Source organism: Cricetulus griseus, chromosome 3, assembly GCF_003668045.3.
Source record: "Cricetulus griseus strain 17A/GY chromosome 3, alternate assembly CriGri-PICRH-1.0, whole genome shotgun sequence".
NCBI classification, from domain to species: Eukaryota; Metazoa; Chordata; class Mammalia; order Rodentia; family Cricetidae; genus Cricetulus; species Cricetulus griseus.
Window position 1 is genome coordinate 94015265 of NC_048596.1, and position 16931 is coordinate 94032195.

A 16931-nucleotide genomic window follows, 5' to 3' on the forward strand; every position below is an offset into this window, starting at 1 on the left:
TTTCAGTTCTTGTCTCCAGATTCCTGCCTGAGGGAATAAAAGAATGGCTTGCCTTCCAACAAGGTGGCCAATCAACAGACATGCCTATCTTCATGAGGACCCTGATGGGAAAGACCATCACCCTCAAAGTTGAGCTCAGTGAGACTAAGAAGAATGTCAAGCCCAAGATTGAAGACAAGGAAGACATCCCACACAACCAGCAGTGGCTGATGTTGCTGACAAGTAGCTGAAGGATGGCCCCACCCTGCCTGACTACAACATCCAGAAAGAGTACACTCTGCACCTGGTACTGTACCTGCATGGTAGCATCACTGAGGTATCCTTGGTGAGCTCACCCAGAAATACAACTGCCACAATCTGCCATAAGTACTATGCATGTCTGCACACCTGTGCAGTTAATTGCTACAAGAAGTATAGCCACATCAACCATTTGTGTCCCAAGAAGAAGGGCAAATAAAGCTGAGATCCTGCTTGGCCCAAGGTTCGGGGATCCAACAGAGTCCTCTTCTATCAAGTGTGAGAAAAGGAATGAATGGATGAGTGAGTAAAGCATAAAATCAGGGGGTAAAATCCAGAGGACAGAGCATTGACAAGTGGAGAGAAATAACCACAAAGAATTTTTTTCTTTTCTTTATTTTTTCCAAGATAGGGTTTCTCTGTGTAGCACTGGCTGTCCTGAAACTCGCTCTGTAGACCAGGCTGGTCTGAGATCTGTCTGCTTATACTGAGATTAAAAGTATGTGCTACCACCATCCTACTTTTTTTTTTTTTAAATAGTCCTCAAATTATTCCACAAAGTAGAAACAGAAGGAACATTGCCAAATTCATTTTATTAGACCACAGTTACCCTAATACCTAAACCACACAAAGACTCAACAAAAAAAGAAAATTACAGGCCAATTTCCCACATGAACATAGATGCAAAAATACTCAGTAAAATACTCAAAAAACAGAATTCAACAACCCATGCAAAAAATCATTCACCATGATCAAGTAGGCTTCATCCCAGAAATGCAGGGATGGTTCAATATATGAAAATCTGTCAGTGTAATCTCACATATAAACAAACTGAAAGAAAGAAAAAAAAAGACTACATGATCATCTCATTAGATGATGAAAAAGTCTTTAGCAAAATCCAATACCCCTTCATGATAAAAGTCATGACGAGATCAAGAATACAAGGAACATACCTAAACATAACAAAGGCAATATACAGCAAACTGACAGCCAACATCAAACTAAATGGAGAGAAACTCAAAGCAATTACACAAAAACCAGGAACAAGACAAGGCTGTCCACTCTTTCCATATCGATTCAACATAGTACACAAAATTCTAGCCAGAAAAATGAGACAACAAAAGGAGATCAGAGGGATACAATTGGAAAGGAAGACATCAAAGTACCACTATTTTGCTTTCCATCGACCGACCCAGGAATGAGGTGAGTGATCCTCTGCCCTTACCCAACCCCTGCCTAAACCATCACTCACCCCGACCACCCCCCCCACCACCACCACCCCCCCCCCCCGGGCCTGCGCCTGCCTGCTTGGGGTAGACACACACAGACAAGGAGGAGCTCCCTGAATCTGGAAACACCACACTCTTCCATCTCTTTCTGCCAACCGATCCACAATGAGTAAGGAGACTATCAGGAGAAGCAAGACCATCCAGAGTTGTGGACATTGAATTCCTGGCCCCCACACACCACTGGGTCACAAGAGGAGATAGAGAGACCCCACCTGCACCCACTAGAAGAAGATATGGGAAGAAGACAGAATAAGATTTCACTCAACAACAGAAAGACCAATATGACATCACCAGAATCTAGGGACTCCACTCCAGCAAGATCTGAAAAGCCCAATACAGAGCATGAAGATGAGATGGACCTCAAAAATTATCTTGGCAACATGATAGAGACCTTTAAAGAGGAAACAAGAAAATCCCTTAAAGAAATATAAGAAAAAGCAAACAAAAAATTACACCAAATGGAGGAAAAGACAAACCAAAAAATTCAAGAAATAAACAAATCTCTTAAAGAATCTAAAGAAATGCAAGAAAAAAAGTGAAGGAAGTTCTTGAAACAGTTCAAAGCATGAAAGTGAATAATAGACACAATAAAGAAAACACAGAATGAGGCGATGCTGGAAATGGAAAGGCTGGATAAATGATCAGGAACTAAAGATGTGAGTATAACCAATAGAATTCAAGAGATGGAAGAGAGAATCTCAGCTATTGAAGACTCGCTAGAGGATATACATTCATCAACCAAAGAAATCCTCAAGTCCAACACAACCTCAAGTCCCTAACACAAAATATCCAGGAAATATGGGGCACCGTAAAAAGACCAAACCTAAGAATAATAGGTGTAGAAGAAGATGAAGAAACACTGCTCAAAGGTACAGAAAACATTCAACAAAATCATAGAAGAAAACTTCCCCAACCTACAAAAGGATATGCCTATGAAAGTACAAGAAGCTTAAGGACACCCAACAGACTGGACCACAAAAAGAAGTCCCCCCGACACATAATAATCAAAACACCAAATCTACAGAAAAAAGAGAAAATATTAAGAGCAGCAAAGGAAAAAGGCCAAGTAACAAACAAAGGCAAACCAATCAGAATCACACCCGACTTCTCAATGGAAACTCTGAAAGCCAGAAGGTCTTGGATAGATACTCTACAAGCACTAAGGGAGCATGGATGTCAACCCGGACTATTATACCCAGCAAAACTTTCAATCACTAGAGATGGAGAAAACAAAATATTCCATGACAAAAACAGATTTAAACAATACATATCCACAAATCCAGCACTACAGAAGGTTCTGGAAGGACAACTCCAACCCAACAAACATAACTGTATTCACAAAAACACAGACAATAGATAATCTAATTTTATCAAACACAAAAAGAAAAAGGAGGGCGAAATCCACACACAATGACACCACCAACAATAAATCCAAAACAAAGAAGAACCAATGAACAATGGACATTAATATCCCTAAATGTCAATGGTCTTAACTTACCCATAAAAAGATACAGGCTAACAGAATGGATACAAAGACAGAATCCATCTTTCTGCTGTTTACAAGAAACACCTCAATTTCAAAGACAGGCGATACCTCAGAGTAAAAGGATGGGAAAAAATTTTCCAATCAAATGGGCTCAAGAAACAAGCTGATGTAGCAATCTTAATATCTAACAAATTAGACTTTAAACTAAAAGCAATCAAAAGAGATGAAGAAGGGCATTTCATACTCATCACAGGAAAAGTCCATCAAGATGAAGTCTCAATCCTGAACATCTATGCCCCTAATACGAAAGCACCCACATTTGTAAAAGAAACACCACTAAAGCTCAAACCACACATAAAACCACACACACTTATAGTAGGAGACTTCAACACCCGCCTTACACTACTAGACAGGACCACCAGACAGAAACTTAACAAAGAAACAAAAGATCTGACAGAAGTTATGACCCAACTGGGTTTAACAGATATCTATAGAACATTCCATCCAAACACAAAAGAATATACCTTCTTTTCAGTGCCACATGGAACCTTCTCAAAAATTGACGACATAGTTGGCAGCAAAGCAAACCTCCACACTTACAAAAGAATTGAAATAACCCCCTGTATCTTATCAGACCACCATGCATTAAAGCTAGAATTCAACAGCAATACAAATTGCAGAAAACCTACATTCACGTGGCAAATGAACAACATCTAATTGCACCATTCCTGGGTTGAGGAAGAAATAAAAAAAGAAATTAAAGACTTCCTAGAATTTAATGAGAATGTAGACACAACATACCCAAACTTATGGGACATTCTGAAAGCAGTGCTAAGAGGGAAGTTCATAGCACTAAGTGCCCACATGAAGAAACTGGAGGAAAGTCACATTAGAGAATTGACAGAACAACTGAAAGCTTTAGAGCAAAAAGAAGCAAACACACCAAGGAGGAGTAGACGCCAGGAAATAATCAACCTGAGAGCTGAAATCAACAAAGTAGAAACTAGGAAAACAGTACGAAGAATCAATGAAACAAAGAGTTGGTTCTTTGAGAAGATAATAAGATAGACAAACCTCTCACCAAACTAACCAAAAGGCAGAGAGAGAGCATGCTAATTAACAAAATCAGAAATGAAAAGGGGGATATAACAATGGACACTGAGGAAATCCAGAGAATCTTCAGGTCATACTTTGAAAACCTGTATTCCACAAAATTGGAAAATCTAAAGGAAATGGACAGCTTTCTGGATAAATATCACTTACCAATATTAAACCAAGATCAGATAAACAGTTTAAATCGACCCATAACCCCTAATGAAATAGAAGCAGTCATCAAAAGCCTCCCAACCAAAAAAAGCCCAGGGACAGATGGCTTCACTGCAGAATTCTACCAGAAATTCAAACAAGAGCTGATACCAGTACTCCTCAAACTGTTCCGCACAATAGAAGCAGATGGGATATTGCCAAACTCTTTCTATGAGGCTACAATCACTTTGATACCCAAGCCACACAAAGATAAGACTAAGAAAGAGAACTACAGACCGATATCCCTCATGAACATCGATGCTAAAATACTCAATAAAATATTGGCAAACCAAATCCAAGAACATATCAGAAAAATCATCCACCATGATCAAGTAGGCTTCATCCCAGGGATGCAAGGATGGTTCAACATATGAAAATCCATCAATGTAATCCACCATATAAACAAACTGAAAAAGAAAAACCACATGATCATCTCACTAGATGCTGAAAAAGCCTTTGACAAAATCCAACATCCCTTCATGATAAAGATCTTGGAGAGAACAGGAATAACAGGAACATATCTAAACATGATAAACGCAATATACACCAAACCAATAGCCAACATCAAACTAAATGGAGAGAAATGCAAAGCGTTTCCTCTAAAATCAGGAACAAGACGAGGCTGTCCACTCTCTCCATATCTCTTCAATATTGTACTTCAAGTTCTGGCTAGAGCAATAAGACAAGAAAAGGGGATCAAAGGGATACAAATTGGAAAGGAAGAAGTCAAACTTTCACTATTTGCAGACAACATGATAGTCTACATTAGTGACCTGAAAAGCTCTACCAGGGAACTCCTACGGCTGATAAACACCTTCAGCAAGGTAGTAGGATACAAAATTAACTCAAAAAAAAAATCAGTAGCCCTACTATACACAGATGATAAATCCAATGAGAAAGAAATCAGGGAAACATCACCTTTCACAATGTCCACAAGCAACATAAAATATCTTGGGGTAACACTAACTAAAAAGTGAAAGACCTGTACAATAAGAACTTGGAGACTTTAAAGAAAGAAATTAAAGAAGAAACCAGAAAATGGAAAGATCTCCCATGCTCTTGGATAGGTAGAATTAACATAGTAAAAATGGCAATCCTGCCAAAAGCAATCTACAGATTCAGTGTGATCGCCATCAAAATCCCAACACAGTTTTTCACACTCATTGAAAGAACAATACTCAACTTTATATGGAAAAATAAAAAACGCAGGATAGCCAAAACAACTCTTTACAATAAAGGATCTTTGGGAGGCATCACCATCCCTGACTTCAAGCTCTACTATAGAGCAATAGTTCTGAAAACACCTTGGTATTGGCACAAGAATAGACAGATAGACCAATGGAATCGAATTGAAAACCCTGATATTAACCCACGCACCTATGAATACCTTATTTTTGACAGAGGTGCTAAATCTATACAATGGAAAAAAGATAGCATCTTCAACAAATGGTGCTGGTACAATTGGATTCGGACATGCAGAAAATTGCACATAGATCCATACCTGTCACCATGCAAAAAACTTAAGTGCAAATGGATCAAAGATCTCACCATAAATCCAGCCACACTGAATCTTCTAGAAGAGAAAGTGGGAATTACCCTTAAACAAATTGGCACAGGAGACCGCTTCCTGAACATTATGCCAGTAGCACAGACATTGAGGTCTGCAATTAATAAATGGGACCTCCTGAAACTGAGAAGCTTCTGCAAGGCAAAGGAAACAGTCAGTAGGACAAAACGACCACCCACAGAATGGGAAAAGATCTTCACCGATCCCACATCTGACAGAGGACTGATTTCCAAAATATATAAGGAGCTCAAGAAGCTAGCCACCAAAACACCAAACAATGAAATTAAAAAGTGGGGTGCAGAACTAAGTAGAGAATAATCAACAGAGGAATCTGAAATGGCTGAAAGACACTTAAGAAAGTGCTCAAAATCATTGGTCATCAGAGAAATGCAACTCAAAACAATTCTGAGATACCACTTCATACCTGTCAGAATGGCTAAAATCAAAAATACCAATGACAATCTGTAGGGGAAACTGTAGCCACGCCTACTTAGGGGCTGGCTACAAGTGTGCCTGACCACGCTTGTGAGGGTGTGGTCAGAGTGACCTAGTGTGACTGCGTTTGCGCTTTCGGTTTCTCTTTGCTGCTTGCTGTACAGGCTGCTGCCGTCGCTCTGTAAGTAAGGCTTTTCCCTATTAAATACCCTTATATTTCTACCTGACTCTGTATTGGTAATTTCCCACTATAACAATCTATGCTGGAGAGGATGTGGAGAAAAAGGAACACTCCTCCATTGATGGTGGGAGTGCGAACTTGTAAGACCACTCTGGAAATCAGTATGGCGGTTGCTCAGAAAAATGGGAATCAGTCTACCTCAAGATCCAGCCATTCCTCTCTTGGGTATATACCCAAATAGTGCATGTTCATACAACAAGGACATATGTTCAACCATGTTCATAGCAGCATTGTTTGTAATAGCCAGAACCTGGAAGCAACCTAGATGCCCCTCAACTGAAGAATGGATTGAGAAAATGTGGTACATTTATACAATGGAGTACTACTCAGCAGAAAAAAGCAATGGAATCTTGAAATTCACAGGCAAATGGATGGAACTAGAAGAAACCATCCTGAGTGAGGTAACCCAGTCACAAAAAGACAAACATGGTACGCACTCACTCATAATATGAATTTTAGACATAGAGCAAAGGATTACCAGCCTATAATCCTCTTCACCACAGAAACTAGGAAACATGAAGGACTCTAAGGGATAAATGGTCCCCAGGAATGGAAGTGGCATGAACTCCTGAACTAATTGGGAACATGAGGGTAGGGGGGAGGGAGCTGCTACAATGAGAGCAAGAAAAGAGGAGTAGAGGAGAGGAAATGGAGGAGCAGAAATATTGAGTTGGGGGAAGAATAGAGGAGAGAGAGCAGGATGAGAGATACCATATCAGAGGGAGCCACTATAGGTCCGAGAAGAGATCTGGAACCAGGGAGATCTCCAGAGACCTACAAGGATGACACGATCTGACAATCCAGGCAATGGTGGAGAGGATAACCTAAAAGCCCTTCCCCTAAAATGAGATTGATGACTTCTCTTTATGCCATCCTAGAGCCCTCATCCAGTGGCTGATGGAAGCAGAGAAAGACATCCACAGATATACTCTGAGCTGAAATCGGGAATTTAGTTGAAGAGAGGAAGGGATGAAGAGCGAAGAGGTCTGTACTAGGTTGGAGAAACAGGAACAGTTGGCCTGAACAAGGGAGAGCACATCGACCCCAGATGCTCTCTGGGAGGCCAGTACAAGACTGATCCAGACCCCTGAACATGGATGTCAATAAAGAGGCCTCTGCACTCCAGGGAGCCTCTGGTGGTGGATTAGTATTTTTCCCTAGTGCAAGAAGGGACTTTGAGAGCCCATCCCACGTGAAGGGTTACACTCTGGCCCTGGACACATGGGGAAGGGCCCAGGACCAGCACAGGAAGATTTGGTGGACTTTGCAGAATCCCCATTGAGGGCCCTACCCTGCCTGGGGAGTGGTGGGTGGATGGGGTGGGGGGTAGGTGGGAGTGAGGGAGGAGGGATGGGGGTGAGGGGAGGGAGAGGGAGAAGGGACTTACATGTGAAACAAGCTTGTTCCCTAACTAGAACTAATAAATAAAATTTTAAAAAAAGTACCACTATTTGCTGAAGATATGAGAATATACATAAGTGACCCTAAAAATTCCATCGGGGGCCAGGCGTTAGTTGCACACGCCTTTAATCCCAGCACTCGGGAGGCAGAGGTAGGGAGATCTCTGTGAGTTCGAGGCCAGCCTGGTCTCCAGAACGAGTGCCATGATAGGCTCCTAAGCTATACAGAGAAACCCTGTCTCGAAAACAACAACAACAAAAAATTCCATCAGGGAACTCCTATAGCAGATAAATATGTTCAGTGAAGTGGCTGAATACAAACTAAACTAAACTAAAAAAAAAAAAATCAGTAGCCTTCCTATATACAAATGACAAATGGACTGAGAAAGAAATTAGGGAAGCAATACCTTTAATAATACCCACAAATAATATAAAATATCGTGGTGTAACTATAACCAAGCAACCTGTATGGAAAGAAATTGGAGAAGATATCAGTAGATGGAAAGAGCTCCCATGCTCATGGGTTGGTAGAATTAACATTGTAAAAATGGCTTTCTTACTAAAGGCAATCTACAGATTCAATGCAGTCTCCATCAAAATTTGAACACAAATCTTAACAGATCTTGAAAGGACAATACTCAACTTCATATACAAAAACAAAAAGCCCAGGATAGCTAGAACAATCCTGTACAGTAAAAGAACTTCTAAAGGTATCACCATCCCTGATATCAAACATATGGTGTTGGCATAAAAACAGACAGGTTGATCCATGGAATAGAACTGAAGACCCAGAAGTAAATCCACATAATATGGACACCTGATTTTTGATAAAGAAGCTAGGAATATACAATGGAAAAAAGAAAGCATTTTCAACAAATGGAGCTGGTCTAACTGGATGTCCGCATGTAGACATAGCATTGTAAATAGATATCTATCACCCTGCACAAAATTCAAGTCCAAGTGGATCGAAGACTTCAACATAAACAAGATACACCAAATCTAATAGAAGAGAAAGTGGAGAATAGCCTTGAGCTCATTGCCACAGGAGATAACTACCTGAATAGAATACCAATAGCACAGGCACTAAGTTCAACAATTAATAAACTGGATCTCATGAAACTGAAAAGCTTTCTGTAGACAAAGGTCACTATCAAAAGGACAAAATGGCAGCCTACAGGATGGGAAAGGATCTTCACCAACCCCACATCTGACAGGGCTGACTGTCAAAATAAGAACTCAAGAATCTAGACACCAACAAACCAAATAATCCGATTAAAAAATGAGGTACATATCTAAACAGAATTCTCATTAGAGGAATTGCAAATGGATAAGAAACACCTAAAGAAATGTTCAACATCCTTAGATGTCAGAGGACTGCAAATCAAAACGATTTTGATATGCCATTTTATACCTGTCAGAATGGCTAAGATCAAAAATACAAGTGACAGCTCATGTGGTGAGGATATGGAGCAAGGAGATCACTCCTTCACTGCTGGTGAGAGTGCAAACTTGTTCAGCCACTTTGGAAATCAATATGGCAGTTTCTCAGAAAATTTGGAATGGATCTACCTCAGGAACCAGTCATAGAACTGCTAGGTATTATACCCAAAGGATGTCTACCTACCTCAAGGACATTTGCTCAATTATTTTCATAGCAGCTTTATTCATTCAACTCTATCCATGTCTATTGCTGCTCTATTCATAATAGTCAGAAACTTAAAACAACATAGATGTCACTCAACTGAAGAATGGATAAAGAAAATGTGGTACATTTATATAATTGTTACTCAGCTTTTAAAAAACAATGACATCATGAAATTTGCAGGCAAATGGATGGAACTAGAAAAGTTCATCCTGAGTGAGGTAACCCAGAAAGACAAACATAGTATGTACTCACTTATAAGTGGGTATTAGCCACAAAGGATAACTATTCTACAATCTACAAACCCAAAGAAGCTAAGTAACAAGGAGAGTTCACAGGGGACACATTAATCTCACTGTGAAGGGGAAATAGAATAGACATCACAGGTGATTAGGAGGAGGGATATGGAGAAGATGTGGGAATAGGTGGGATCAGGTGAGGGGAGGGAGAGAGCACTGGAAGAGACAGCTGTAATCAGGGGCACCTCTGGGATGAGCTAGAAACCTAGTGCAATGGAAACTCCCAGGAATCTTGAAGATGACCCTAGCTAAGACTCCTAGCAATGGGGGATACAGAGTCTGAACCAGCCATCTCCTGTAACCCCCAACTCAGCCACATAACCTTTGACCTACAATTTGCCCTGCCTACAAGATGTGCAGGGGGAAGGGGATAAAGATAGCACAGAAATTATTGGAATGGACAACCAATGACTGGTCCAGATTGAGACCCACACCATGAGAAGAAGCCCACCCCTGACACTGCCTGAATAACCTAGATCCAGAGACTGGACAGCCCAGAGATCTAGGATAGAATCAAACATGGCTGGCAAAAACGTCAATGCAATGATTCCTAATGATATTCTGCTATACTCATAGATCATTGTCTAGCCCAACTGATGGAACCAGATGCAGAGACGCACAGTGAAACATTAGGTGAAGCTTGGGGAATCCTGCAAAAGAGGGGGAGGAAGGATCATGGGAGCTAGAGGGGCCAAGGACACAAGAAAATCCACAGCATCAATGAATCTGGGCTCATAAGGGCTCACAGAGACTGAACTGCCAACCAGAGAGCCTGCATGTGACTGACCTAGGCACTCTGTACATGTTAGTTGTGTAACTTGGGTCTTCTTATGGGACTCCTAACAGTGGGAGCAGGGTTTTTTTCTGACGGTGTTACCTTCTTTGGGGACCCATTCCTCCTACTGAGTTGCCTTGTCCGGCCTCAATAGGAGAGGAAGTGTCTAGCCTTACCACAACTTGATATACCATGGCTGGCTGATATACATAAGAGGCCTGCCTTTTTCTGAAGACAAACAGCTGACCTGACCAAGTGAGAGCACAGAGACTCTTAGTCATAAAGCTGGAGAACCAGCGCTGGACCAAAGCAAGCCTTCTGATGGTGGGTGCCAGCTAGGAGGCCTGGGCAGGCCTCTAACAGTGGAACCAGTGTTTATCTCTAGTGCACAAATGGACTTTGGGAGCCCATTCCCAATGGAGGGGTACTGTTGCAGCCCAGATACATGAAAGAGGGCCTAGGCCCTCCCACAAATGATGTGACAGACTTAGATGATCCCCGTGGACGGCCTCACTATCCTTGGGGAGCGGGTGGGGGTGGGCTGGGGAGGTCAGTGGGGGGCATGGGAGGATGGGAGGCTGAGTTCCTGCAAAGATTAAGACATTAAGAGCTTGGAAGATACCATCTCAACACATGGATGCCTCAAAGCTATGATTAAGGATTGGGGCCTGTCTACAGGAGCCATATTTGACAGGAACTGGTAAATGAGTAAAGCCTTCATTTAGCTGGAGGCATTCACTGGATTACAAAGGCTGAGACTCACCTGAGAGGAGGAAGGTGCCACTATCCTTGCCCACTAACTCCCACTGGGGGCTTCGGAATGCCTGCTTTTTGGAACGCTCTGAGGCTGGGGGCTTGTAGGGCACATGCAGGATGAAGTTGAGCAGGCGCAGCTGGCGCCCCTCCCAGTACTGCTGCATCTGCTGTAGGATCTCTTGGGCATGGATTCGTTCCTTATTATACTGCCAGACCTGGAAAAGGTATGTCTCAGAAACCAGAACCAGGAAGTGGCTCAGGAAAGACAGCCTTGTAACTGGGACTTGAGGATTGGATCTGAGACAGAACTCAAGGGCCTGAAGTGTGGAAGTCTCACATGAAGGAGGAGTGAAACCATCAAGCTTCAGTGATGTTCTGGCAGCTATTAACGCTTGGCTGCTTCCTCCTGGATGGCTCCTACTGATTAGGCAATACCCCAGAGTCAAACTATACTCTTTAGGGATCATGTAAATGTTGGCAGACATGTGTCTGTCTATGTGTCCACAGCTTCGGGGCTACCATTCACTTCCTTCCACCAAGGGAAGCATTTTGTCAGATAAGAATGTCTCATCACCTCCTCATCTGTAGATGGATGGAGACTCTTCCTATACTACAGGAAGGCCATCAGTCCCAACTTCCCTCTTACCTATATGCCAACCACTCCTACCTTCCCATAGCCCAAAGGACTGCTAGGCCTTGACTGGCTTTATTATAAATGTGGCTCAAACCAGCCCCCTCCTCCTTTCGGGATCCACCTGATTGATTCTGTCTGCGAATTCCAGGAGTGGACAGTTGAGCAGCTGGCCCAGTGTGAGAAGGTCAAAGCTTTGGAGACCGCTCAACCCTAACACTGGAATAGAACAGGCAAGTCAGTCAGAACAACACCTAGCACATGGTTGAATGGAGCTCATATCCCAGAGCTCATTTCTACCCTGAGCCCAGACCAGCTTGGACTGCAGTGCCAGATCAGGAAGGAGTACAATACAAAGCCAAGAACCCAGAACCCACGGGCCAAGCACAAATCTGAGACTCCAGCCCATGTCCAATCCCATCAGTTGAAAGGACCTGTGTTGTAATGAGGGAACATAGAAAAGTGTTCTGACTGGATGAAATGAGTTTAGCATGTGTGGGAAAGAGGACACAAGGTTTCCAGCAGGCACAGCAGGGGGATTGCTCTAAACACTGTCTTTCCCTCTCCCCTGTCTCTAACCAAACATACTTCTCAAGAGGGATTGGCAGTTAAAGTTCTGAAGCTGGAGGGTGCCCAGCTTGTTGAGCAAGGGCAGGTAGTTTCGAAACTCCTCTAGCAAACGCATGCAGCGTTGTATCACTGGACTGTGCAGCCCCAGCGTGGTGCTGAGCCTTGCAGCCTCTGTCAGCCAGGCATCTGTCTTCTCCCGGGCCATAGAAAGACTGAACTGCAAAGAGAAGAGTTCACTGTCAGACTGACATCCACCCACTTTGCCTGGCTGACTTCTGCCCCAGGTAAGAGCTCCCAGAAGTACCTTGGTAAAAGCCATGCACTTCCACTCACTGAAGTTTTCAGTGATGATTCGGTAGAGCCTCCAGATGCGCTGCTGCTGTACAATAGGCCGGCTTCCGCAAGTGGGTGGGGACATAGTACTGTCATCCCCTGTGGAATAAGGCTGACTGAGACTTGGGTTATTGGAGGAATGAGTCAGTGAAAAGCCCTTAATGAACAAAAGTTTAAAAAAAAAGATGTGGTACCTATGTAAATCTCTCAGTTCAACAATGGGAAATTGGGCCATCTACAGAGCAATTATTTCAAAGAAAGGATTCCTGGGCAAGCACCACAGTGCTAGAATAAAAGATCTTCCCTTCTATTGGTCTCTAGCTCACCTACTCAATTCCAGTTGCAGTGGACTTGGCTGTAGCTCAGATATACCAGGTACACAACCTTCTACCAGAGCCTTTGACCTGCAATTCATTCCTTATGGAAAACTCAAGCCACAGAGAACCACCACTCACACTTTCACCATCTCCAAGTCCTTGTTCAAATAATACCTATCCCATAAAACATTGTTCTCCACTCATTTGGCATTTTCAGACACTCTTGTTCTGTTTATTTTTTCTGGGTTACCTATCACTTTCTAATATGCTGTATAATTTAGTTATATTTTATGTTATCATTTATCATCTTTCTTCTCCAGCTGCAATATTGGGTCCAGAAGATGCTTTGTCATTTGGTCACTGATGTACTTTGAGTTCGATATATGGCAGGCACTAACCAAGTAAGTGTTTAATGAATGAGTAAGTAAATGAAGATGATTATTAGATCAAGATGATCTAAAGGACTAGACTATTTTTACAAAAGCTGGGACTAGGTGAGGAGTTGGGAACCAAAGAAGGAAGCGAATTCACTGCTATGAAGTTCTCTGGGCCTACTGCCACTTGACCTGACTCCTCTACCCTGTGTTTGTTTGTTTGTTTTCTTACCAATAATTCAAACAGGAAGGGCCAAGTCTGTGGTTGCCATCAGTTAGGACTGAAGGCTTCCCAGAACTACAAAAGAGAAATTCCTGATGAAAAATGGTTCTAAAGCATCTCCCATTTCACCTGGCCATAAGGCCCAGTTGATAGCTGTTCAAGGAGCAACTCACAATGCACCCTTCCAAGAAATAAGTGACTGCATATAAGAAAGCAGCCCATGCAGTTACACGCAGAAGGGAACCAGCCTAGCTGCACTCCTGTCGTGTCCTGGTCTTAGACAATTAGCTCTGCTCTGATTGGCTCCTGTGGGATAGTGAGGCCCTCATTAGTCTTCTTTCTAGATATGTTGGCTGGAGGCAGTAGCTACTACCCCCAAGATCTTGACTGTTCTTTTCTATGACCTACTGCTTGGAATTGGATAACACTAACCAATTCTAAGTTTTCCAATGAGTGTACACTATCTCCCTAATCAGCATTGAACCCAGGGGCCCCATCACAATCTAATGAAACATTCAGCTGTTTGTTTTCCCTACCAGACTGTGAACTTCCTGCATCCACTAACTTAACACCTGAGACAGACAAAGAATGAGGCTTTTATCCTGCAATGTTTGCTTGTAAAAGAGACTAGTGGAGGTATTGATTCCCAAGGCTTGCTTAGGATCACAGAAGACATAGACCTGGAGTCCCACCCGTATCTTAATTGGAGGTCCATCATAGGGTAAAAGAGGCAAAGGTGAAGATCAGTACCAGTAAAGGTTATGTAAGCATAGTGTAGGTCATTGAAGTTGTTAAGTGTTTTCGAGAACTGATGCTCCAAGACAGAAAGCTGGTGCTCAGTACTCCTCTGTTCCTGTGAAGGATCCATGAAGGGACCAGACAGTGCCTTTGACAGCAGGCCTTCCAGCTCTGCCAATGCAACTGCCATCATCTGCTGCAGCTTGGGCACAATGGAATGTCGCTTACTAAGCAGGAACTCTGAAGCCTGGCTTCTCTCAAACTGAAATGACTCCCATACATCCAGAAGCTGTGGGGTAAGCAGAGGACAGTGAGATGTGGTTACAGAACAGGGAGGCCAGGAGGGATGAATGATTCCTTGAATTGTTCTCTCACCGCGATGTCTAGAGTCTCATTCTCAGCAATAAAAAGGCCACAGTGGTTGCGGATGAGTTCATGGAGTGATCGGACATATTCCACTCGCTCCTCCAGCTGGCTGTATTGCTCATTAGCTTCATTCAACTGCAGAGGTTACAGCATGAGACCCCAGTAACCCAACAACCCTGCCCATCTCTTTGGACTCACCCTCAAAAGGCAATCCCATCTTCCAGAGTGGGCATCTGGAGGCTCCAGGCCCAACTTCAGCATTTAGACAATTCGAGATAGGACAGTTATCTAGGATCTGAGTCTCTTTTGACTCAGGTCTTAAAGGCAGTCTAGTGTTTATCTTCCAGACATGATGACATGGCAACGTATCTCTAAATTACCTCCTGCCCCAAGGAACAGAACCACACCTCTTAAAGCAGTGGTTCTCAACCTTCCTGATGTTGTGCCCCTTTAATACAATTCCTCACGTTGTATTGACCGCCAGCCATAAAATCATTTCATTGCTACTCCATAACTGTAATTTTGCTACTGTTAGGGATCCCAGTGTAAATATTTGTGTTTTCTAAGGACCTTAGGCAACCCAATTGGGCTGTTGGATGCCCAAAGGGGTCTCACGCCCCACAGGTTGAGAATACTATCTTATAGCAAGATTCTCTCTTGTCTCTTCGGGGTCTGCTCCTGACATGAGGAAGCAGAGCACTGTACAAACAGGGCAAGACTCAGCAACGACAGATGACATATATAAACATAATTCAAGATTATCAAAGCCTATAAAGCTCAACAGAAATCTAAAGAGTCTGTGCTGAGCCCTTGAGCAGGCAGGGCCCTGGATATATGAGAAAGAAAGAATGAGGAGACCGCACCTTCTGGGAGCACTGTGCAATGGCATGGATGTCTGAGCTGATGGTTTGAAAGACTCGCAAGTAATCTGTAAGCTCTGTCATCAGCCGCTGATTACGGCTCCAGCATTCACTTTGCACCTGTGCAAAGATGCTCTTCCTCATGCTGTTTAACTTGGATTCTGGAAATAGGAGAATGTGGTGTTAGGGGGTGTGTGGAAAGTAAGTGTATAAGAATTAGTATACAAGAGCAAATGGGCAAACAGGAAGTTTCCTCATAATATGACAAGAGATAATCACATGAGCTTAAAGGGACAATCACAAGGGGTTCTCACAGTGTGATAAATCACTGAGTTTCCTGGAGCCCTCAGTCCAGCATAGTGAAAGGAAGGGGACCCTGAGAAGGCTTGAGGAGGTCTCTGCTGCGGAGGATATTGAAATGAATGTATGAGTAGTTTAATGTTCCAAGAATGAACATGGAAATGCATGTTCATGAATAGCAGGTCCTTGTCTGTGTTTTGGAGTCTTTCTTCTTGCAGAAGGGATACCAAGAAGCTGCCTTTTTCTGTTTTTGTTTGTTTGTTTGTCTTTTTGGGGGATGTGGGGTCTTACTAGCATGGGCCACCACGCCCAGCTTGTTTTAGATTTTGAAGATTAAAGATATGCAATTAAGGTAGATAAAGGCTTAGGTGATAATCTTCCCTTGGTAATGTGAAAAACTTCATTGTCTGGGGAAGCAAGAATAGGGGGTTGTAGAACTATCTCAGATGGGTAAAGGTACTTGTCAACAAGCATGACAACCTGAATGTCTTCTGATTTACACACCCACATAATCATGCTTGCACATACATGCACCATGACATGGGACTACACACACACACACACACACACACACACACACACACACACACACACACACACACACACAATACATATGTAAATGTAACTTTTATTTTTATGACTTTTAATTTGTGCATGTTGCATGAGAGTACAGGTGTCAGAAGAAGCCAGATGTATTCGATTTCTTGGAGCTAATCCTGGGTGGGATGCTGGGAGCCAAATTCAGATTCTCTGGAACAGCAATAAAATACTCTTAACCACTGAAACA

The 16931-nt window shown here is 42.7% G+C and overlaps 1 protein-coding gene across 1 annotated transcript in view; it reads right to left on the reverse strand.

The window, feature by feature from the left end:
• Nucleotides 1-16931, reverse strand: part of Dnhd1 (dynein heavy chain domain 1) — a 70636-nt gene that overhangs the window by 29269 nt on the left and 24436 nt on the right. Inside the window, exons 13-19 of the mRNA XM_027404954.2 lie at nt 15848-16005; nt 14994-15119; nt 14631-14907; nt 12938-13065; nt 12652-12850; nt 12188-12282; nt 11440-11647 (exon numbers count right to left, since the gene is read on the reverse strand). Coding sequence (XP_027260755.2) covers nt 11440-11647; nt 12188-12282; nt 12652-12850; nt 12938-13065; nt 14631-14907; nt 14994-15119; nt 15848-16005 — 1191 coding nt within the window. The remainder of the gene's footprint in view (nt 1-11439; nt 11648-12187; nt 12283-12651; nt 12851-12937; nt 13066-14630; nt 14908-14993; nt 15120-15847; nt 16006-16931) is intronic.